Source organism: Amphiura filiformis, chromosome 6, assembly GCF_039555335.1.
Source record: "Amphiura filiformis chromosome 6, Afil_fr2py, whole genome shotgun sequence".
Lineage (NCBI taxonomy): Eukaryota > Metazoa > Echinodermata > Ophiuroidea > Amphilepidida > Amphiuridae > Amphiura > Amphiura filiformis.
Window position 1 is genome coordinate 60943737 of NC_092633.1, and position 25259 is coordinate 60968995.

At 35.5% G+C, this 25259-nt stretch overlaps 1 protein-coding gene across 2 annotated transcripts in view; it reads left to right on the forward strand.

Moving 5' to 3' along the window:
• The window catches only part of LOC140155760 (CTD small phosphatase-like protein), a 62730-nt gene extending 38356 nt beyond the window's left edge, over positions 1 to 24374 (forward strand). For both annotated transcript variants that reach the window (XM_072178718.1, XM_072178719.1), the window contains 5 exons: positions 8999 to 9055; positions 13230 to 13322; positions 13728 to 13826; positions 21351 to 21437; positions 23123 to 24374. In XM_072178718.1, coding sequence (XP_072034819.1) covers positions 8999 to 9055; positions 13230 to 13322; positions 13728 to 13826; positions 21351 to 21437; positions 23123 to 23260 — 474 coding nt within the window. In that variant the 3' untranslated portion in view covers positions 23261 to 24374. The remainder of the gene's footprint in view (positions 1 to 8998; positions 9056 to 13229; positions 13323 to 13727; positions 13827 to 21350; positions 21438 to 23122) is intronic.
• Positions 24375 to 25259: the final 885 nt, after the last annotated feature.

The following is a 25259-nucleotide window of genomic DNA, read 5'->3' on the forward strand; positions in this document are numbered from 1 at the left end:
CCTATGTTTTTTCATGCAAAATTTGTGTTAAAATAGGTTAAACCTATCAGCTTCCAGGAGCCCCCTGGACCCCCACAAGGGGCCCTATGGCGGGCCCCTGCACCCCACCCGCTAAGACGCTCCACTCTATTGATTTGTTTTGGCCCTTCAGCATTATTGTTCAACACAATTTGGCCCTTGAAACAAATTAATTGAGAACCCCTGGCCTATGGGATGGGGTTTAATGGTACAACAAAAACTGCAAGTTTGATGTGGTTGATTGTCAAGATCCATTTTGTGATGTGTGTGGTAGGGATGGGGAGTGTGTCTGTACAGGGAGAGGTAAGTTGATAAGCAATTGGGCATGGTACATATCAATGACTCCTCCCATTTTAGTGAACACTCCAATTTAATCAGCTAGCATGTACAGAGTGTGGACATCCCACTAGTCTCGTAGCTTTCTCGACACTACTTTTCATTCTGCAAAAGTGGACATTTTCATGGAGAATTACTTTTGCCGCACAGTCAAAGAGCTATCGCAAAAATAAAAACACAAAATGTTCTTTTATGCATCTGTCTACATTGTATGAAAACTCAAAATTGTGAATTTAAAAACAAGCGAAGTATAGTTTAAATTTGGCAAAGTAACAAAGTGCAAAAAATTACACACATAAAAATTACTACTTTTACATTACCATTTGAGATCAATAAACCTGTTGCTCTGGACTTACACATCACAAGCTTCAGAGGCCTCAGTTCACCAATCTATGGTTTATGAAACAAAATGTACTTGCAGAGTAACTCTGGATATAATTTCATCATTCATAGAAATTAAAAGAGCTGAGTTTATACTTCAGCACGAATAATGCAAAAGTCTGCACTAAACTAGTGACTTGATGTATGGATTAATATTAGCACAATTAATATTTGTTATTAATTCTGCAACATGTTATATAAGATAATATGTTTAGACACTGGTAGATAATAAAGCATCAGGTCAGTAATAATGCCTGACATATTGACTTATTCACTACACCAGATGCAATTAGTGGTGGCTCATTATCGAACAGGTTTTATTAGAAATTGAATTAAAGGAAATTGGTAGTTAATTGTGTCATTGTAATTTGTTTTCCTTTGCGCCATAACAATGTGACGCGCGTTATGCTGCCTGTATGAATTGATTGCGCTTTTTGTTTTCATCTCCATATTAGCTTTGTTTATTGGCGTCTGATGATGTATGTGGGTTAATTCATGTATTTGGGGCACAACGATATGTTTCCATAGAGGTGATCAAAGAAATGTCCATTTTGAAATATTTACGTTCTCTATCATCTGTCATTGTAGGCATAAGAAGCTTGAAAATATAACATTTAGATCACCTTTTTATATATATTACTAATACATTTTCAGTTTTCAGAGTGCAAATGATAGCAAAAAGGTATGCTACAATCAAAGATAGCACCATGGTTGGACAATTTCAGGATACAAGGTATATCAAAATGATTGATATCCATCAGTTTCTAGTTATTATGGACAAGACTACCACAACAAAATGCAATGTAGGAGCTACCTTATTTATAGATGATGTTACGAAAGGTCATAAATCTATCAATCATTCATGGTCATTTCAAGAGGATCCAATGTTGCACATTGAAGAAGCAGGCTTTTCAATAACCATCAAAAACGCTGGGTACCAAACATTTTGACACAGCCTGTATAAATTGGGTTCCCAAATTCCCAAAAATATTGCACATCAAATGGGGTGGAAAGATTTTTTAGCACATTGTAATTGAGTGAGTGAGCAATTTGTTTTGAGAATTTGAATAATTGCATAGCCCCGTGGGCCATGGGATGGAAGGATTTCAGAAATAGTAGGTACTTTCTTTAAACATGATTTCTGATTTCCTGAGGAATCTCTTTTAGTTTACCACCTTTATAGGGCAAGTTGATGATGTTTAAAATCAATTTTCAAAATTGCCTGCTTTGGTTTATTTGGCAATATTAATTCACAAAATTGCTTTTGTACACTAAGCAATTCATGATACTTTGCTAAAATGCTGGTAAATACAGATTTGTCTGTTTTAAATGCTATACAAAAGTGCACACATCTATTATGTAGGTCCCAGATATGTCCGGTTGACATGAAACTGTCCTACATAATTTTATTGAGCATTTAGAGGGATTTAAATTTGAATATTGACAATATGTTTGTCCTTGAACTTGACCCAGAGGAAGAATAGACACCTGTCCACAATGCACCATGATTAATATGAAATTAAGCAAAGAATTGACAAGTTTTACACCAAACAATGTCCAATTGTCCATTAGTATTTATGAATATTAACTAAATGGCTATTAGATTAAAGGCAAAAGCACAATTATTTTTGGGGTACAGGTATTCCAGAAAATAACTGCATACCCCATATAGAGGTGTAACTTTTCAATCAAAGAAATGTCTGGATTTCCAAGTTAGCTTTGTGAAAATGACTGTTTCCAGTTGCCAATGTTATTCGAAAAAAAGCTTGAAAATGCAAAATGAGGATTTCCAATTTTTCTGGTAGATTTTGTTGCCTTTGGACACTTGAAAAGTCTGGATTTCCAACAATCACGACTGGACCAAAAGTTCAGAAATCCTACTTCCTCTTTAGGGGGTGCGCATCTATTTTCTGAAATTTTAGCCCATTATGGGCATCTTTTCCTAGCTTGAAATTCAAAATTCTACCACACAGAACCGGGGTTCTAAGCAGTACATACATGTAGGCCTACATGACATTGACCTGGTTTTGCAAAGTGCACAGATAAAGGATGGAATGGGTAATGTGTTCAAATCATCTTTACTCAAATCCTATTGAATAATTGGCCACTGATGTGATTGAATTAGCAGAGATAATTCTTATAATGCGTAATTCTTCTTTCCCCTGTATAGCAGAGATAGTTCTTTTTGAGATTACCTGAACTATTTCAGTGTCATTACCATAACATGTGTTATATAGAAGGTGACATTCCTCATGGTGTAGGTTGAACTTGCATTTGGCTCCCTTGCCAAGATCTTTTGGAAGCAGCCTGACTGCTACATGTAGGTAGTATACTTGTACATATGGAAGGGAACGCTAAAGCTAAACTTCCTACCTGATCTAACGTCATCACACCATTGTATAAATGTCAGATGTCATGGACACATATTTACAATGTGATGTCTGTGAATTTAATTTTGTTTGGACATCATATTATAATCTGGATAAATAGTGTGGTATAAGATTGGACATAGATTTCAGAAGACTTTTCTTTCTTGACAATATACTGAAAATAGGCGATGTAGCAATTTTTACAATGTCTTCATCAGTTACATACCTTGTTCCACTCATGTTATAATGAACTCTTTCTAGTATTATTTTAGTCTGTATTAAGTCCTGTAGTATGTTACCGCGGTACATTTCATAAGAGGCCAGTGAACTCGGCAATAACATTCTAAATGTAGGGCCTATATAAATGCAGACAGATACGTACATTTACACAATTTTAGATTTATTTGCTGGATTTATATTTTTGTTGGTTGTGACTTGTGACTATACAACTTTTTACAAGTCCATTTAGCCAGTATTATAGGCCTACATGTGTGATGGTGAAAATCTTGCTCATTGTGATGAAGTTCAAATGTTTAGCCAAGACAGTGAGGAGGGGCATACAAATGTAGAACATGTTATAAAACCGGTTTGAGTAGTTTGGTTCTGTTTGAACAAAATAGGTGGCCTGGGGACACAGGGATTTACGTAAGAACCAGGGGCCTTTTTGGGACTTCACAGGAGGCAAATGGCCCATTGCTGGCCCCTGCTTTTGATATTTTTTGACAGTTCTGGTTTTAAACTTGGTGTAACATTGTACATAATTTTGGCGTTTTGTAATCTTGAGTCGGATCTTTTGGTTTCCATCTTGAATTTAAGGTCGGCTTGTGTAGACAACTAATAACATTCTGTAAAAGTATATGAGTGGACATTTTTGCACTTTTTGCATGTCAAACATAATGTACCACGAAAATAAAAACAAGCAAATATGTATTCCTTTTGTGGAGTAGCTATTGCAAACTTAAAACAAGTCCAAAATTGGCAACACATGAAAAATGAATTGCACTGAAATTTCCATTACACAATACGCCAGAAACATGATGAGATATTACATTTTCCACATCCCAGCATTCACAATGATGTCATCATGTTGCCAATGTTGTGTGTCGTATCACTGACCTTTGACCCTGGTATGATTGGTTGCTAATGTTCGCCATTCATCAGATGGCTGTGAATTACTGTTTGACATTTTAAAAGGTGCCTGGTGATATAAAATGAGATTTGCGTTGGCTCTGATTTTGTGACTGAGAACTACATGTAATGTGTACTGGTACATATTTTATTAATGGTAAAGAATATTGTAAATATCATGGTGTGAAATCACAGCAAGAATTTGAACAATTTTCTATGAACACACAGGGGAAAATGATTATCTCTCGACTACATGTAGATCTCTTATTGGGTGAATGATATCAAAATATTTTCAGATTCTAGACCCAGTTGTAGGACTTAAAAATGGTATTCCTTCTTTCACAAAGATGATTTAATTGAAAGGAAAATAATGTTGTTGACTTGTCAATTTTGGAAACAGGTGCCATCAGGTCAGGAAACACCATTGGGGAATCAAAGAAGCCTCTTCCTGAGGAAAGTTTGCTTCCCTAGATAAAGAAATCAATGAGATTTTATGGGAAATTTGACTTACCTTTCAGGGAAATACAGGCTTGGATGTTTCCTGGGCATGGGTATCATCAGACCCCAAAAAAGGTTTTGTTTCAGCTTCCTTAGGGCTCATATTGAAATACCCTACCACGTTTTCACACAGAAAGAAGGCAGGATTCCCCTCGCTAAGTGCGTGCCTCAGGAAAGCTCGGTCATAAAACGGATGGATTATATGCATCAGTGATACACCCTGCCCAGGATTTTAACAAAAGAAGGCTAGCACAGGAAAGCTGCAGGATGGCGCACAACTTCCTGTGTAAGGGAATTTCAATATGAGCCCTAAAGGCCAAAAGCCCTACGTGCTGTGTGTTATTATTATTATTTTCAAAAAACATCGTTAAAAACATGAAGGGAAAAAAAAGAAATGCACTAAAATACAAAATGTTCATTCATTTTCACCTGGAAAATGTGCATACATGTTTACATTTTGTGAAATATCAAGAAATAATTTTTGATCAGTATGAAGGATACTGAAACTTGAGGCACATTGTTATATCTTATGGATAATTTGTATTGACTTTTGCAGACCAGTGACCAGTGCGAAAAATATTATAGATATTGCAAATAGTACATGAAAATGAGGGAAAACAAATAAATAAATAAATTATAAATAAGATTGACTAGGGTAACAATACATGGCGTTTGATAAATGAGTATCAGCCATAGATGTTAATTTTGTTAATATTTTGTAGCTCGGTAGGCTATTTAAATTGTTTAATTGTTTAAGGGGGTACTACACCCCTGCCCAATTTTGTGCCTATTTTTGCATTTTTTTCAAAAATTATAGAGCATTGATGACAAGTAAGATATGTATATTATAGGGGCAAGGACTACAAATGTACAACTACTGCACTGGAAAATGAGAGAAAACCAATATTTGATCAATAAATCAATAACTACTTGCCTTGAGTTCCTGAAATTTCAGGTCAGTAGTTGTAGTCCTTGCCCCTATAATATACATATATCTTACTTGCCACCAATGCGCTATAATTTTTGAGAAAATTGCAAAAATAGGCACACAATTGGCCAGGGGTGTAGTACATGTACCCCCTTAAAATGCTTGAATTTCATAATATCGATCACCTAAGGAATTGTGTAATTGTTTTTTATTCATTTTTGAGCTAAATATAAGAACTTGTTGCTTTAATTCTTGGGATACCATGTTGATTTACTCCGAATTTGACCCAGTTTAATGTAGGTTAAATCAATGATTTCGGCATCTTCATAGTGAAGTCAATCAACAACCCTTCAAAACCAAGCAATGCATACATATGGAATTTGTTTTTACCATGTGGGAAATAATAAACGGTAGCATAGTAATAACTGGGATAAGAGGTACCATTGTATGTAACATTATCACATAATTGCATACCAATTGTCAGGCACATATTCATACTGCACTGCGTAAATGATATACTGCACTGCGTAAAGAGAACTCCAATAAACTACGTAGTAGATAAAGGGTGAGAAACAGACCATTACCATAGATAATCGGTGTCTTGTTGAGGTATGGTGAGCATGTTAGTCGCTCGAAGGCGAGACCCGAAGAGCCTTCCGAGCCTACTCAACATGCTAACCATACCTCAACAAGACACCGATTATCTATGGTAATGGTCTGTTTTGAACCGTTATCTTACATATACGGTGAGCCAAAATAAACGAATATGTTGTTATGGTTTATTCATATTCCAAAAGACAAACTGGAAAAGCTGATATGATTATCTTGTGTAAGTTTAGGGTTTTCAAAAATAAAAACACACCGAGACAGTGTAATATTCTTTCCGTGTGTCCTGCGTTTGAGTCTCTGAGTCTTATAGCTTCTTATCTAGAGTCAATTGAAAGTGATTTAATCAAATCAATACAACATTGATTTTAACCGGAGATTCTATTCAATTCACTTTGTGGTCATGTCCCACTCGATTATACATATTCGTAATATTAATAATGAATATGTAAATAGTTCAAAGGTCAAAGTGGGTGTGTTTTACCTAGACATGGCGGTAACTCATTTAACACCATAGAATTTATATTTATCTTTAATATACTTATAGAACAAATGTCCTGAACCAAATCAACGCATATTCCTGGGTACCTTCCTCGACCTTTTTTGGTTGGGGTTAGGCCGCAGATTGTTGTAGTTTTTCTACATCTAGTCTTGTGGCCTGTAATGTACTGCATTTAGGTGCAAAATATCCTTGGTTGAACTTAATTTGTAAGACCTCGTGGCTTTTGTTTTGTTACCTACTTTGTCGGAATCGGGGTTTAGTTGGGAGAGGGGGGGGGGGACAAAGGTAGATTGACATCCTCGCCCTAATTATACAGGCTTTAAGACATAATACAAACTAATTTGCATTATTCAATAAAGGTGTTCTTGGTGTCATTCAATACACACAAGTATTGTTTACCATCTTCATTTAAATCTAACTTGCATAATAATTTATGCTGATCGTGTAAAATATATTAAACTTTGATGCATTTTAAGTTTGTTGAAATGTCCAAAAGTCAAATAATGTGGCCAGTGTTTCTAAATGTGAACATGTACTTCTCTTGTTCAAAATTTATTGACCTGACCAAGATTATCTTGACCTGACCAAGATTATCTTGACCTGACCAAGATAGATTATCTTGACCTGACCAAGATTATCTTGACCTGTCCAGATTATCTTGACCTGTCCACATTACTTGATATAATCGACAGTTGACCAGACTTTGAACAAAAGAAATACAATAGATAATGGAACAAAAGAAGAGGGCTAGACGTATATTGGAACATAGCATCCAAATCTCCCCCTGATAATACACAACAGCCCTACACGCGTCACCTCCAAAGTTGGAGTGCCCCCCCCCCCCGGCATAGTAATGACTGGGATAAGATGTACCATTATATGTAACATTATCACATAATTGCATACAGATTGTTAGGCACATATTCATACTGCACTGCGTGAATGATATACTGCACTGCGTAAATGATTTGTGTATATACATGTATAGTGACACTGAAAGGGACATGTGATATGAACACTGTTTATGTTATCATAACATTAAGCATCATGTGACGTGAGTTAGGGGTTCATGTACATCATGTTACCTTAACCAGGAAATGAATTTCTCCCTCCCTCCCTGTAAAGGAGGTTGATGTGACACCTCCCTAGCCCGAGTAAAGTATGGAAAGTTCTGTTATAATTTTATGTGCTCTTTTCAAATTGTGTGCCCGCTTTCCTTTTTCAAATTATTTTAAAAGAGAACTCCAATAAAAAATTAGAACTACAATAGTTCATTTTTGGCCCCTAAAATAAAAGTTGGGAGTCTACATAGCATCCCAAATCTCCCCCTGATAATACACAATTTTGAGTTCCAGTAGTTTGTTTTTTTGCCTCCCCCAAAAAAAAAAACCAACACCCCTATTTAGAGCATACATGGCACTATTCCTACTGATTTTGGTGTCTCTCAATAGAAATAATTATCATTGAAGTCATTTATTGCCATCTAAACTGAGCTCAAAAAGAAACTTATAATTTTTCACAAGGTCATATCTTGAAATCCTGTCCATCAAATTGAACCAAAATTACACACAGATTTACTTCAATACTCTACTCATAACACATGTCAGTAACCAAGCAGTTATCCAACTGACACAACAGCAAAATACACTGACATGGGACAGCTTCCTGGACCACATTCACAGCCCAGCCCTGTTTCATGAAAAAAGTGTATGCAAAGCAGAAAGCAGCACCGTTTTATCATCTGCGCAAGGATCTTGTGTGCATTCTCACAGATTTGTTGTCCTGGGTGCCAAATGTTGGGCTGTGAAAGTGAAGGAAGTCCAGGAAGCTGTCCCATGACAGTGCATTTTGCTGTTGTGTCAGTTGGACAACTGCTTGGTTACTGACATGTGTTTTGAGTAGAGTATTAAGGTAATCCTGTGTGTAATGTTGGTTCATTTTGATTGACAGTATTTTAAGATATGACCTTGTGATTCACAAGTTGTAAAAAATTATAAGTTTCTTTTTGAGCTCAGTTTATATGATATATTGTTCAGTATTTATCATGACATTTCTGCATAGATTTGTACTACATGATGAGCCAATTATAGTGGACTTATTTAGTCCTGTGAATGATTCCTTTAACAAAAGCGCTATAAATACACCTGTATAACTGATTTCTAAGCATACTATATGTCGTTTCAGCATCACATTCATGCTCTATTTTGTTTTATTTATGTCTTCTTACTACAGCCCATTAGCAATCCTGATTTTATTGTTCCAGTAGAGATTGATGGTACAGTACATCAGGTAAGTGGCAATTTAAATCAAATACTGTAAAAGCACTTAATTTGCTAAATTATATACCCACAAATTTAACAATTTTACATTGAGTTGTAAACATGAGTTGCTAGATTAGCAAAATTAAATACCCATGAAAATGGTGGTCATTGGCAATTAGCAAAATTAAGGACTAGCGAAATTAAAATAAGCTTTATCAAAGAGATTAGGCTTAAAGATTCCGTACTCTGGATACATCCCGGTGCGAAACGCTAATCTGCCATAAATTGTCAAGCATCAAGATCAAAATAGTGTACCGCCTGCATTTATTGAGAAACACCCAATATTGAATGATGATTTACATCTTTAGCTTTGAGAGTGTTGCAAAGCTTTGTGTATGTAGCACTTATGGCAAGTTAACGGCACAATGCATTACATTTAGAAAGCAAACATGCACATATTTTAAATCCAAATTTATCCAAAAATCTGGAGGTACACTATTTTGTCTTCCATGAGCGTAATGCAAAGATGGTGGAGTCAACACTCTTTTTTTAAATTCTTTGGCTCAAAACTGGCAAGAATTAGTATTTTTACTAATATTTGCACCCAAATATATGTTAAATCTGTGTACATTGTCTCAACATGTGTTTTGTGTGTGTTCTTCAATTTGTTTACAGCTGATTCTTAATTTGTACATTTACTTAAAAACTCATTATAAAACATTAAGTTGTTGTAAATAAGTTAAAGATACAAAAAAAAAGAGCACACACAAAATACAAGATCCTAGGTTTATAACGGGAAACATGAATGTTCTTGGATGACACACCGCCATATTTCATCTGATGGCAATCAAGATAATTGACTTATAATATAATACAGAATTCTGTCTTCTCACACTCTTATTTATTTGTCATCTCTCTACAGTAAGCGATCAAAAAACATGTACATGTAGAGAAATGCATATCAGCAATATTATTGTGTGTGTCTATAAATATCGCATCAATATAAGGACCAATTGAATGCGTGTTGATGTAACTGAGGAGGAACACTGTGTATAGCAATTTATTAAAGGGCCAGGCAGGTATTGGGCTGTTCCAGTTGAAATACATGCACCCCCTATGGAAGACATGGCCTTAATTTCCCACACAGGGGTGTAGATTTCAAATGGAGTCACCCATTCTGGTAACCTCATGTGAAATTCACACTCATTTGTGGGAGATAAAGGTCATGTTTTCCATAAGGGGTGTATGGATTTCAATTGGAATAGCACATTCAAAGCTGACCTCTGCCACCAGAAGATCCCGGGTGCAAACAGCTATACACAGACGTAACCGCGCAAATGAGTCTCATTTTGAGCCGCCTTCTGGTATAAGGACGGATGGGTCATTTTTGTTCAAATTGTTCCCCAAATTCTCACAATCATGACGATTATCTGCATACACTCTTGATGAACGAATCCAACCATGCCAACTCACTTGTGATTGCGTAAAATGTTTTCATTAAGTATCCAATGTTGTGCTTTTGTATTGTATTTTGAAATATGATCGCGGGTGGATCCCGTACAGCTGTTTGCAGCTGAGTTCATTCAAATGATATGCTTACTATAATTACAATAAATACTAAAATTGTCAAGCAATACACCTTTAATTCTATTTGCCTACAGTACAGATATATCTGCTTACAGTGCAGGTCACAGTACATGTATGCTTACTACTACTGTACAGTATGCAGGGGCGGATCCAGGAATTTTTGATAGAGGGGGCGCCTTTTGGTCAACGACGAAAAAATGGTGTTAAGGGGGTTACTCCCTCGAAAACTCAACGGTTTTGGCCCATTGTTTGCTGCTCATGGCGAATTTGTTCATTTTTAAAATTTCTTTCATTTTTGTATTTTAAGTTGGGCGGCGCCCTTTGCTAGGCAAAAAATAGAGGGGGCGCGCGCCGGCTGCGCCCCCCCTAAATCCGCCCCTGGTATGTAGTAGGCTACTATGTACAGTAGGCTGTGTAATATTCCTTCCCCAGCAGCAGACTTATGAATAAGTACAATGTACCGTATTCTTTCTATTAACCGCTCATGCCCGTATAAGCACCCAACCAGCAACTTTTCTACCCTTGAGCCACCATCAATTTGTGCATCCAACTGCACATGGATCAAACACAGAATCATCTACATGTACACATAAAATCTACACTTTAATTTGGGGCAATTTTATATACAATTATGTAAGCAATGTAAAAAATAAGCGCCCACCCAAAATGACTTTGTTAAGTGCCCTGGGTGGCTAATGGAATGAATATGGTACATACATACATAATAGCAAGACTAAATAAAATAGCAATAGTTATTAAAGGAGTGTTTCGTGATCCTAGCATCCTCTTTTTATGACATTTTTCAGTACATATCCACGTAAAAGCCTATTCCCAAAATTTCAGTTGATTCCGATTTTCCGTTTGCGAGTTATGCATGATTATGTGTATTACACTGCTCCATAGACAATGCGTTGTAATTTCGTTCTGGTGCACCAGAACGAAATTCAAATTTCACGATATCTTTGCAAAACGAATTAATCTGCAAGAAATATTTTGTGCATAAACATTATGTACCCTGAGGTTTCCAGTGATATAAAAATCTCAACTATTTTTGAGAAAAGTGGGGGATGAGGCTGTGGATCACGAAATGCCCCTTTAATTGATATGATCTAATATTATGATTATTATTATTTGAAATACAGAATATTTAGCTTTCAAAACCTTTATAAAAAGATTTACACAGCTAACATGAGCTTATAATATTATTACATAATTTGTTGTGTAGAATTATGAATTATTCATGAATGAATTGTGGCAAGAATGAAAATATATCTGTAAAAGAGAGAACCAGTGGATATGTTTTATAGTCCTACAATTTAGAAAGTTATAAATTAGTTTTGTTATTTACAATGTGTGTGGTTCATGATAAATGAGGTTCTTTGATGTTTTATTGAGTGAAATATATTACATTTACAAGTCATTTAAAATCAAACTTTCCAAGCATGTCTATGTGTGACACCACTAACCTTAGACATCCAGGCAAGTTGCTTCCTGAAGTTCCTGGAGGGGTTTGTTTTTGTGGCCTAGATATTTGTGTGTGTTTTGGAAACCACAAAATTGAACAAGGTAATGGGTAAATTGCCATGTATTTGATGCCTTTTCCATTTCTTAATTGAAGAGCTGGTCATAAGATGACAACATTCCTTGAAGGAGCACTTTGTGATCAGTACTTCATCTTACCTCAACTTACTCCAAAAAAGTTCAGATTTTTATGCCATCAGATTTTCAGAAATATACATGTAGGACTACATGATGTTTGTGTGCATAACCTTTATTGCAGATTCGGTTGTTTGACAAAGGTATCATCCAATTTGCATTTTCGGGCTGTCAACAGCCCAAAATTACAACAGGGAGCCAGCGGCCTGTGGAGCACTATAATATATCAATTACGTTGAACTCGCAAATACAATGTTTGAAATAACCGAAGATTTTTCATGATGAACCATGCTAAAATCACAAAATGCCTCTTTAATTAAGCCCATATTATACCTTTAAACAATTAAAATGATAATAGAGGTGCACCATCTGTGGGTATAGAGCTATTTACTTGCAATAGTGTATAATAATAGCTCGTAATAGTTCACATTTTGAAATGATACCACCACAAGAATGTCAAATATGCATCATTATCTGTAGATCAGCTGCACACATAGAAATCTCACTACGTTACTGCAAGTCAGGAAATCCATTGCCATTTGAATTGACATTCAGGGCTACTAACAACAGCTTGTGTGCTCATGTCTTATTGATGATTGCATTGTCTGTTTCATGTACTATTTAAGACATCGCTTGGGGGGACCAAAAATGAGGACATGTATGTAAATGGAACAATGACTCCTGGTAGAACTAGAAGCTGAATGCCAATATATTGTAATGTGACATAAGTTAGCATAAAATGGATAATGACGCATGAAAAAACTACAGGTATCAAATGGGATTTGGGTGTCTGGGTAAAACAAGTTAATACTTATTCAGGAAAGTGCTTGTAAACTTTTTTCTTAAATTTGTTGGACATGTCAACAAAGCAATTGTGGATGTATAACCGCACATTGAAATGTATTTAAGTGTGTGTGTGTTACTGACTCTTTTATTGCTTTTGTTGTGTACTATTGCAGGTGTATGTATTAAAGAGACCACATGTGGATGAATTTTTACAACGAATGGGAGAGCTTTATGAGTGTGTCTTATTCACTGCCAGTTTGGCTAAGGTAAGTGGCATTAATATCAAATTATGCAACAAATTCAGTTAGTGGTAGAATCACTTCAAACTTGGTCTTGTGATAGTATTTTTTATATTTACCAACCTTTGTTGTGGGGGCCACCTTAATTACGAACCGCGTGATTCTAGTTGAAAATTGAGTTACTGTAATTATTACATTATACATACAATAGGCTATCATTTATTGACAACACCAAATGTCTAGCATACTTAGTTCTAGAGTTATGAAGATTTTTGATGTCTATTTTCTTATGTATTTTACTGTTTTTTACTCCATATTTTTACCTTCATCTCAGTTTCACATTTGCCGCCTTTGGCCCCCATGGACCAGATCGTGTCACATATATACAGTACCTTAACAGGTTTGCCTCTTGTTTGTTTTTGTTTCCTCCAGTATGCAGATCCTGTAGCAGACCTTTTAGATAAATGGGGTGTGTTCAGGGCGAGACTTTTCAGGGAATCTTGTGTGTTCCATAGAGGGAATTACATCAAGGTAAGAACAAACTCTCATCAAAGTAGAATCAAGCATACAGCACAGATGAAAATTTGCCGGATATTGCTGTTAACTTGGATTTTGGGCCACAAATAAAAATTTTAGGACAAGGGCCAGATCGATTTTCAGGATAGGGCTTTATTACCAGTTACCCCTGAAACTGATTCACAATCAGCTGTCAAGGAAAACAAGTTATTTATAGAAATTTATTTTACAATTCTGCCACCAAACCCGAAATATTTTACAGAAGTGGTTCACTAGATATCCCCAGCCATCTGTATTATACTAAGATGATGATAATCACAACAGAGTTTTATCTGGCACATGCATCTGTAGTACTGCAAATATGATTACATTCATAATACAATTGAGTTTCTAAATTTATACTGTGTACAGAAATAGTACACAGTGAATATATAGATCTGTTCATTCAGGGACCTTGTATAAGGGACTGGAATCAGCTTCCACTCATTGTACCATGTGAGTTACAAATTATCCTCAGTTGAGCAAGCACGCATAGACCATGGTACGAATCCTAGCACAAGTACAACACTTGATGCAAAAGGAGCCTATATGTCAAAAGATTTTAGAAATGCCAATATAAATCATCAAAGTACATTATGTTAAGAATTATTTCAGTATCAAAATCAGTAGAAATGGAAAATGTTAAAGTTTGTATGTTCTAGCATTTTAAATTTTATTACCAAATTGACCAAATTTTGTCTCCAAAATCTGATCAATGGAAATGAGTCTCAGTGCTGCACAGATATTATGTGCGGGAAATCAGACATTTTACATAATTTGACACGCTTTAGAAAATATTGAATATTTTATGATTTTTCAGTATTTTGAAGGGCAACATGAGTAAATAATAAGAAATCAAAACATTGCACCCTTGGCATGTAGTCAAAGGTGGTAAAATATAATCTGAGAGCAATAGCCGTCAATAAGTCCTCCTTACACAGTCTCTGGTTCATTCAACCTGCTACAGTATAAAAAGTAGTTATTTTCGCAAACAGATTTTTTTGCAATTTTCAACAAAGGGGCCTTTTGTGCATTTTGGTATTTTCACAAAAGGTCATGTCTTAACAAATTTGTTATTTTATGGAAAAAGTTCAAATTATTGTGTTAAATTCTCAACTAAACCTCAATTCGTGAAAATAAACCCATGAAAATTACCACTAACACACTGTTTGAAATGGCAAGTGGAAAACAACAATTGCTGAAATTTTATTTTATTTTCAAATAAAAATTAAGGGAACATTGAAACACTTGAAAATCTACTTTTTTATGGCACTAAATGAACATGCACCATCATATAGCAAAACATAGTTAATACAGAAGCTTTATTTTGAAATGTAAAGGGCATGGCATTTCTCTTGATAAACCAGATGACTGGCTGAAATATTACCGCTACGGAAAAGAAATAATAGCTTTGGACATAGCAATATATGCATTCAATTTCAAGTTGCACATACACAATTGCTGCAAGGCCACATATGAAAGAGACAAACACAAGGCAATTACTTATTGTTGTAAGGTGCATTTACTATAAAGCAAAAGTAGTGTATAATTGTATGGAAGGAATTTTGTCTTTTTATGCTCTCAATGTGATGACATAAACAAGCTTCAATAATGTAAGATGCTTTTTGGCTCTGAGCGGAGCTTATCAGTGCCTTTGTCATGCAACTAACTAGCATTCATTTTCAGGCCACAATACGCTGTTGGTTTTTATGCTAAGGATCATTTAATGACTGATATGAAGACTTAAGTTTCGTTTCTAAGTTTGGCTAAGTTATTTCGAATCGATTGCACTCCAGATTTTATTGAAATTCAGGCGATAAAAGTATTATTTTTGGGTAAAAAAGACCAAAATAGTCACGATAATCGAGTTATATCTTGGTTCCCTGTGTGTGCTAGAGATTATTCTGGTCTGTATAATTTAAGATGCGTAATACAGACGGAAACCAATGGAGGTACATTTCTTAAGATTTAGTTCAGATCAGAAATTATTCGACTACTTCTTAACTTTTCTTCACTATTTCTTTATAATTTAAATAAAGAGATAGGTAAGGAATGTCAAAAAATAGTCAAGAACATGTCTGAATCTTGAATAAATCCCGAATAAATCTGAACAAATGACTTTTCTGGGGACTATTTGGCTTGCGCAAGTGCAGTACGAAAGCACTGTGCCGATTTTTTTGTTAAAGGTCACGTTTTTACCGATAAGCTGCGATGCTCAACAAACTTCGTACTTTTCTATGAGGCTATTTTGAACCAATAAATCGATTAGTTTTTCTTGATTGATGACATCACCATTTCTGAACCAATCAGCAAACAGTTTTGTGTGATTGATCGATTCTTGCAGTAGTCTCCACAGCAGCCAGTTTGGTTCCGCCCTTCCACACAAACATTTTTGTGGAGGGCGTAACCAAACTGGCTGCATAAAGACTAAGTTCACTGACCCACTGACCTTGCAAACTCAACCACAGAGAGCTACGGTGCATAATCGAGGTGAAAATCGCTAGTTTGTTTACCATTCTGAGCTCATGAGCTTCTGGTAAATGTCATTCCTAAGCATTTACGAGCATACCATAATATTTTTTTTATTAAATATAAAGATGTTTATTTAAGTTATTTGTAAAATTCAGCGACGGACTTAATATAGAAGTGGTTTGATTTTATTTGTAAACGCGGGACTCGACCGGCATGACAAGTTGAACATGTGAAGTTCCAAATTCGGAAGCCATGTACTACTATTCCATGTAACGTAGGTCTCACACGAACTGCTCCGAGGTTATACTGACTACTAGATTGTCTACTTTTGTACTTTCGTAAGTGATGAAATTGAAGAAAAAATCATGAAGTGAAATCTATCAGAAATAAACACTGATGTGATGTAGGCTAGTCCTGCTTAATCGGAGTACAGCATCCAGACCAAGCAGATCCAGATCCGAACAGAACTTACGATTGTTCGGTTGGACGGGTTCAACACACATGACACAACAGACATGTCAGGACAGAACAGTTTTGGTGTTTACAAAAAATGCAAATGATCTCAAGTCACAAAAATTTGTTATAAAATTTCATTTTTGTCTCGCCTCAGTATTTCTGTCTGTCCGGGGTGTGGATGTCCGTGTGTCCGTCTGGAGCTGTATCTGGGAAACTGTAAGACCTCATGATACGTGGGCGCTACTTGGTGGGAGGAAGGGTATCTAAGTTTGCTCCGTAATTGTATGTTTTCGGTGAAAAATAATGCAAATTAACATAGCTAATTTGCATAATTTATGCAAAAATCAGCGCAAATTGATAGCGGTGCGTGTTAACGAAACCTTGTGACAGGAATGATACACACCTGCTGATCACCTGATTAGTTTTTGGCGAAAAGTATGCGCATTTAGTTGTTAAGTTGCATAATTTATGCGGGCGCTTCTACAAAATGGTTGGAAATCTGAAGAAATCCGCCTTGTGAAGCTGTTTCTGGGGATCCGTAAGAATGCTAAGCCCTATGATGATGAAACGTGGTGGGGGTAGCATGACCAGAGGATCTCGACCTGATTCGATTTTCAGCGCAAAATATGGTAATTACCTACCTCATTTGCATAATTTATGCACAATATGCAAAAACCTTTTTTCTCGGAGACTAGGGGTCGCACATTCTTCAAACTTGGTGGGCGGGTGCATCTTGACCCCAGACCGAACAAGTTTGTATTGGTTAGTGGGTGAAGGTCACTCGAGGTCATCCAGGGGTCATCTAAGGTCAAATTACTAAAAACTGTCGTATGGGCATGAAACTTGGTGGGTACAGTTAACATTTAGAGTCAAATTTTCTGACGGTCATTTTGGGGTCATCCGAGGTCACTTAGGGGTCATCCGAGGTCAAATTACTAAAAACTGTTGTATGAGCATGAAACTTGATGGATACACTTAACATTATGAGTCAAAGTTTCGGAAGGTAATTTCGGGGTCATCCAAGGTCACCAAGGGGTCATCTGAGGTCAAATTACTAAAAACTGTCGTATGGGCATGAAACTTGGTGGGTACAGTCAACATTTAAGAGTCAAATTATCGGAAGGTCATTTCGGGGTCATCCAAGGTCACCAAGGGGTCACCTGAGGTCAAATTACTAAAAACTTGTATGGGCATGAAACTTGGTGGGTACACTTAACATTTAGAGTCAAATTTTCAGACGGTTATTTTGGGGTCATCTGAGGTCACCAAGGGGTCATCTGAGGTCAAATTACTAAAAACTGTTGTATGGGCATGAAACTTTGTGGGTATAGTCAACATTTAGAGTCAAATTTTTGGAAGGTCATTTCGGGGTCATCCGAGGTCACCCAGGGGTCATCTGAGGTTAAGTTACTAAAAACTCGCATGGGCATGAAACTTGGTTGGTACAGTCAACATTTCAAGCCAAATTTTTGGAATGTCATTTTGGGGTCATCCAAGGTCACTCAGGGGTCATCTGTGGTCAAATTACTAAAACCTCATGTGGATATGAAACTTATTGATGGATGTATTATGCTTTGCAAATAAGATATAGCTACCAACCAGCAAGATGTATGATTGCGTGTGATCTGGCACATACAATGTATATGATTTCACCTGTTGCACATTCGACTGCAATTACTTTCACATTCAAAAAAGCACAGAGCCACAGCGCCATTGGTGCTCTTGTTATTTCTTGGCATCAAATTGATATAAAAAAAATACAGGGCATGATGGGAACAAACAAAACTAAAAACATACATTCAGCCTTCAGGTAGAAAGATGTGCATGATAGTTTAGCATGTTTGCATTATTTAATAACTTAGTACATGTAATGGACGCAGATGTGAGGATTAGGTCTATAGATTGATATTTCATCACTTGAGCAGTTTAAAGCATAGGCCTAGTCATTTTTGGACTTGTTTATTTTCAAATCATCACATACCTAATATCTTGTGTACTGTAATATTATTTTATGAGATGTGTGTAATTTGGTTTTTTTGTGCAATTATATACATATATGTGACATGATCAAGGAGAATGAGTCACATGTCAGCAATTTTCAATTCGGCTGATTCACAATACAATGCGCCTCAAATCGCTGGGGAGAGACCAAAATACGCAGTGCATCATGGGAAAATGTCGACTTCTAAAGCCCGCGTAATACGAATACAAAACAGGAACATGAAATTTTGTTTAAGGGGTATAATCCATACAAGATCCCGCCGAACGATTTTTCTTAAACTTCGTACCAATTAAATTTCATCGATATACTTGAATATCTAAAATAAAAAAGAGGGGTCGGAGTTAGTTTTAGAAATAACCATTTTAAAAATGCTGTTTTTGGGAAAAATTTGTACAGGCGTCTATGGGAAAATGGCAATTTTAGACATGTTTCGCAAAGGTATAGAAAAGGTTGCAAACGTTTAAATGTCGGGTTATTTAAAGAGTTATAAAGGGTGTAAAACGTTTTCAAAACACTAAAAAACGTTATACTGCAAACATTCTAACATAATGTTATTTTAGTGTTGACAAAATATTTGGCAAAAACTATTTGCAAAACATATTTTTTACAATAACACTTTGAAAACAATAATTTAGAAATATTATTGTAGTGTGTTTATATAACCCGATATTTAATTTAAATGTTTAAAACGTTTTAACGTATTTTGTGTTTGCTGGGACAAGTTGGTTCGATCTACTTATCATTCTCGTTTTATCATTAAGTTATAAAGTCAGTTGCACGCGAAGTAAGTCAGATGTGAAAATAGCCATTTTATTTTTTTTAAATTGACTTCATGTGATATATATTTCAAAATACAGAATTTTACCTTAAAATACTATTGAAATAATTTCATTATATTAATAATCAGTAAAATAAGAAACTACTTTATAATAGATAAGTTATACAATACTAGTTAATAAGACAAAAAAGGCCGTTTGATATCACCCCTTTTTATATATTTTTTCGTAGGCCTACTGTGCCTGTTTAAATGGACAGTATGCATAAGAAAAAATATAGAACCTAGTTTTATAATAATTATATATACCTATAGCCTATATTATTTTTACGTATTATTGATTTCCACTTGCCCAGCCGTTACCAAAATTGAGTTAAATTGTGTTACATTACATTACGAAGTTACACTTTATAGGTAACCAAATGAGAGATGTGTAACGCTAATACTATTTAATTACATCATAATTTTCTTTTCCATGAAATAATACATTTTTTGGATTTCTGAAATGGGCTCGCCCTAGTCTAAATAGACCTAGGTCTATATATTTTGTTATCTTGGTTATTATTTTATCTTTATTTTCCCTCATTATTTAATTCTTTCTTCCTTCTTTGTTACCTTTCCTTCTTATCTTCTGTCTTTGTTTTGTTTTCGTTTCCTTTCTTATTATTCTTTCTCACTTCTTTCTGTCGTTGTTATTTATTTGATTGATTACATTAATTTTTTCAGTTTCCTTTATTCTTAAATTTTCTTTTATTTCACTTTGTCTTTCTTTCTTTTTTTATCTTCCTTTTATTACTTCTCTTTTCCTTCTTTCTTCCTTTTAATAGTTTTCTTTCTTTCTTTCTTTCACTCCTGAACTTTTCCTTTCTTGATTTCTTTCTTTAGTTAGTTCTTTCCTTCTTTGTTGATCTTTCTTTCTTTTACAAAAATCACTGGTACCGGTAAATGGCGATAAAACATGGTACTCTCGCGTAGCTGAACTTCTTACCAGCGCCTAGCGCACCTCCACGCAGTTTTTAGTTTGATCGCCAGCGTGGCGCCAAGAACTCTTGCGGACAAGATTTCACAGAAATTTCAGTTAGAAACGAGTGCGTACTAGACGCGTGGATTATACCCCTTAAATGTCATGATGTTACACGCGAATGCACACTAAAACAGAAATTTATAATTGTAGTAGATCCATGTTCGAACTATTGATCGCACAGAATCCATCGTGGAGCTGTTTTCAACATTATTATAATCCCCCTCGGCACTCGCGTGAAAATCCAATGGCGTCTAGTAAGAAGATGTCGACCCTGCAGGTAAAAAAGTGGCTAGCAAGAGCAACCGTTGGCGGTGCATTGTATTGTGAATTGCGAGAATTAGAAGTTTTTTACATCTTTTTCTGGCAGTTTATGAATGCTACATTTTGATGCAAACCCCATCAAAATCGGACATCTGGTTACCGAGTTATGAGCAATTTATCAATGGCTGAAAACAATATAAAACAAAAAGAATTTGAGCACTGTTTTTGCTAATATCTCAAACCAATATTAGCGACATCCGACTCATTCCTCTTGATCATGTCACATATGTGTATTTGACAGGGGGTAGAGCTGCAAATTTGCATGAGAATCAGAGAATCAATTCTCGCCATGATTCTTCTAAACTTTAATAGTTTGCAAGAATCAAAATAGATTCTCCAAATTTCATGCTATTTTTCACTCAGTACTAAGTTGATTCTAGACTAGAGCATATTGTCAGTGATCGTGGATAGGCAATTTCTTATTTGCATGTTGTGAATGATTTATTTCAGGACCTAAGTCGGTTGGGGAGAAGACTAGAGCGAATTATAATAGTAGACAATTCACCTGCATCCTATATCTTCCATCAAGACAATGCCGTAAGTAGTGTAGTCCTAGTAGTGTACCTTTATAAGTTAAAATGGAACAGAGTTAGAACTTCTGAAGTCTGGAAATCGGGGCATAAATTTTTAAAAATTTAAAAATATCAAAATTGGATTGATGATAACTCAGCATAAAAAGAGGGGGTGTAGCCTATCCCAAGCAAGCTTCTATCAATGTTTCGTGCTGCGCACAAGTGCCCAGGCCAAGGGGCCAGATAGATTTTCAGATAATACCTCTGTTACTACCACTTGTTATGCAGTAGTCAACACATCATCTGCTTTCTATTGAGACTGATGCATCCAGTGTTTTAGGGTTAGGGTTATAATAATAGGGTAGGAGTATGGGTACCTGTAAGTGATGGGGTGCAAAGGATATAATAATGAATATCTATTAAATTTGTATTGGTCGATTCATATTGGTCAATACCATAGAAATTTGTTAATAGGCATGTGCCTATTTAACGAGTTGCTCTGACAAGAACAAATTTTTAGGGTAGTTACTTTTTTTTTAAATTTACAAATATCTGTAACCAAGCTTTTTGTCAATTAAAAGAAAAAAATGAAAAAATAACTAACTACCCTAAAAATTTGTTCTTGTCTGAGCAACTTGTTAATAGGCACATAAGCCTTCTAACAAATTTCTACAGTATCATATATGTAAAGATTCATAGTTATGTTGGGCAACAAAATAAAACACCCTGTTTTACGGCCCAGCCAACCCAATTTGTTTTTTAATTATGCTTAATTTATGTAAAATCAACCATTTGGGGGCCAAAGTTGGGTCTCAGCTGCACTATGGTAATGCTAATCTATTTGTGGTGTTCAAGGTCACATACTGAGGTCAAAGGTCATTTGAGGTCAACTTGTAAATAGGCTGAAAATGAAAAAAAGTGTTGCACAAAAATGCAACAAAATGTTTCACATGAATATTACTATGTGTAGTGTTCACTTCCCATATCCTCGGATGACCTACCTGGAACAGCCGTCCCTATTTCCAGAAAATATGTTTGCAAAATATAATTTGGTAAAATTATAGGGTATTTTTTGCCTCCAGAAATAAACAATGCCAGTCCGACCCTACTTGAATGGTCCGTCTGCCCGTAGAACAGGGTTGTTGTGGGTTTTTTTTTTACCTCATCACAATTTATTCATAAATGATAAAGATCGACCAAGCATCGATAGTCAATTGAACGAAAGATTGAACTATAATTAAAGACAGAATTAAAAAGAATTTATCGCGTCTGATGTCACTGTCAATTACGTTCTTTGATTGGTTTATACAGGTTAATAGCACGTAAAAGGAAGACTGATCTCTCTGGTGCTGATCGGAGAAAAGGAATAGCAGCAAATGGCGAAAAATTACGTAATTTTACAAGGCAAAAAGCAGCTTTTCTAGGCATTGTTGACATGGTGTCTTCGCCAAAGAAAGTTTCCTACTATCAAGACCTAACTTTTGAGATGGTTGCATGTTTAAAGGTGCAACATTAACAATTAGGCGCCCGGTTGTACCACCGCGTTCAGCAAGTCATCATCACGACACTTGTAAACAAACCATGCTCGAATTTGATTCACAGATGACGTCAGACGCGATAAATTCTTCTTATCTCTGTCTGTAATTATAAATCTGTTCTATTGCCTTGCAATTAAGTATAATAATGAGTTGTTGCCTTGTTTTGTTTCAGATCCCTGTATCATCATGGTTTGATGATATGTCAGACACAGAACTGCTGGATATCCTGCCCCTCTTAGAGCGCCTCGCCCAGGAAGACGATATATACAGGATTCTAAGAAAGGAGAACCACAATCACATACAGGCATAGCATTGGCTGTGCAGGCTGCATGCCGCCAACACCAAACTTGTGTTTGTATAGCACAAGGACTTCTCAAGCTCAACGCACCTACCTACATCTATTGCAAACCAGAACACAAAACTGTGTGCGACGTGTCTATAAGGTGCAAAATGAGTGTGTTGAATAAACATTGATTGACATGAAACATTGTAAAATTTCAATAAAAAATTGAAATTGTACTGAAAAGTGTTTATCACGTTTGACTTGAGACATGTTTGCTAGGAGGTCTGTACAAGAAGGGCGTAAGGGTGATAATAGAATAGTGCATTTACATGTGAATGCCGTTTTATTGTTAGCAACCGTGAATAAGGTTGCCGTTTGAAGTTTGAGAATTCCTGGTGTAACATGTTCTAGTCTTAATGTCTCAAAAACTTATTAAAAAAAATAAATAAATAAAAAAAAAATTAGTTGATTCTTAAACATGGCTACATACACTGTCCCTTTGGCAGGTTCATACATGTACTAGGAGGATTCTGTTCATTTATTTCAAGATTTTTCCCTAAAACAAGCGTTAAGAGACCAGTGTGTTGTCAGCTTCTTTAAGCTATGTAATTGTCCGCAAGGTATTTATTGACTAATTGGTAATATTGAACACAATTTCAAGTGATAATAGAAACTTACTGTTATACTTGGTTTCGCTGAATTTCTTAATACTACGGTGGTTCAAGTTGAGTTTTTTTAGTGAGAACTACTGCATTGTCTGAAACGTGAATGACAGTAAACCAAACATAATCATGTTTTAAAAAATGCAGTCCCAAATGAATAATGTTGATTTCTTTGAACGAATTCTGGCTGTTACCATATGTGTCTAACATGTATATGCTAGTGTCACAAATATTATTTATCAAATACTCATAAAAAGAATGTGTGATGTAAAATAATGTACCTTCACAATTGCCTTTGCACATTTTTTTCTCATGTTTCAAGCAGGTATTGTGAAAAAAAATAGTATAACTTGGAATCCGATTTAAAAACCACTGACACAGTTTAAAGTTAGCAAAGTGCAAAAAATTAATCACAGATGTTACACTTACACATACACACATCAAGTCAGCTTTCGTGAAATTAGTATTTAAAACTCTGCTAATTATACTATATGCCAGAATAAGTACCATGAAAGCAACTCATTTATTGGGAGTCTGGTTCCATTGAGACACCCTGTATAAATGTACAACCACCGTCAAAAACACTGCCAGAAAAAGGATTTATCCTACAGAAGTATTGAGACTTTGGATGAACCTTGTATGTTAAAATTGTTGATTTGCTCCCTACCTTTTTTTTTCTTCAATTTTTGAAATGGTAAATGGGCTATTCCATTTAAAATACACACTACCCCTGTGGAAGATTTTGGAAATATCTGCCACAGAGGGAGTATGTTTTTCAAATCTAATTAGTTAGGGTTAATCATTTTGAAACCCATACTCCCCCTGTATAATGGCTTTACCTATATCTTCCACAACAGGGGTGAGTTTTTCAAATGGAAGTTACCCAACTGCCTATTTTATTTGAAACACATACTCCCTCTGTGGCAGATATTTCCAAAATCTTCCACAGGGGTAGTGTGGATTTTAAATGGAATAACCCAATATAATTTGACCATCACCTTGACAATTTCAAAGAATTAGGTTAGAAAAAAAATTGCATTGTTTGCACGTTTAGAAGTATCTATCAATTTTTTATGTTATGTAACAGTAGTAGATATCATGTTAAGCAAGAAATTTATTGTTTCAATACATCAATTTTTTGTTTGTTTTACTAACAAAAACAATAATGCAGAATCAGCACCTCAGTTATATTACCAAATCTACTTTTGATTGTTGTTAAAATTAGAAACAAATCATGCAGCCATGTTTAAGGTCCAACTTATTTATATATAAATATATATTCATATATGATGCCATACATCCATCCATTGACAGTAGTATCAGATATAGGTATTAGCATCACCTCATATAATTTGAAACAAAGT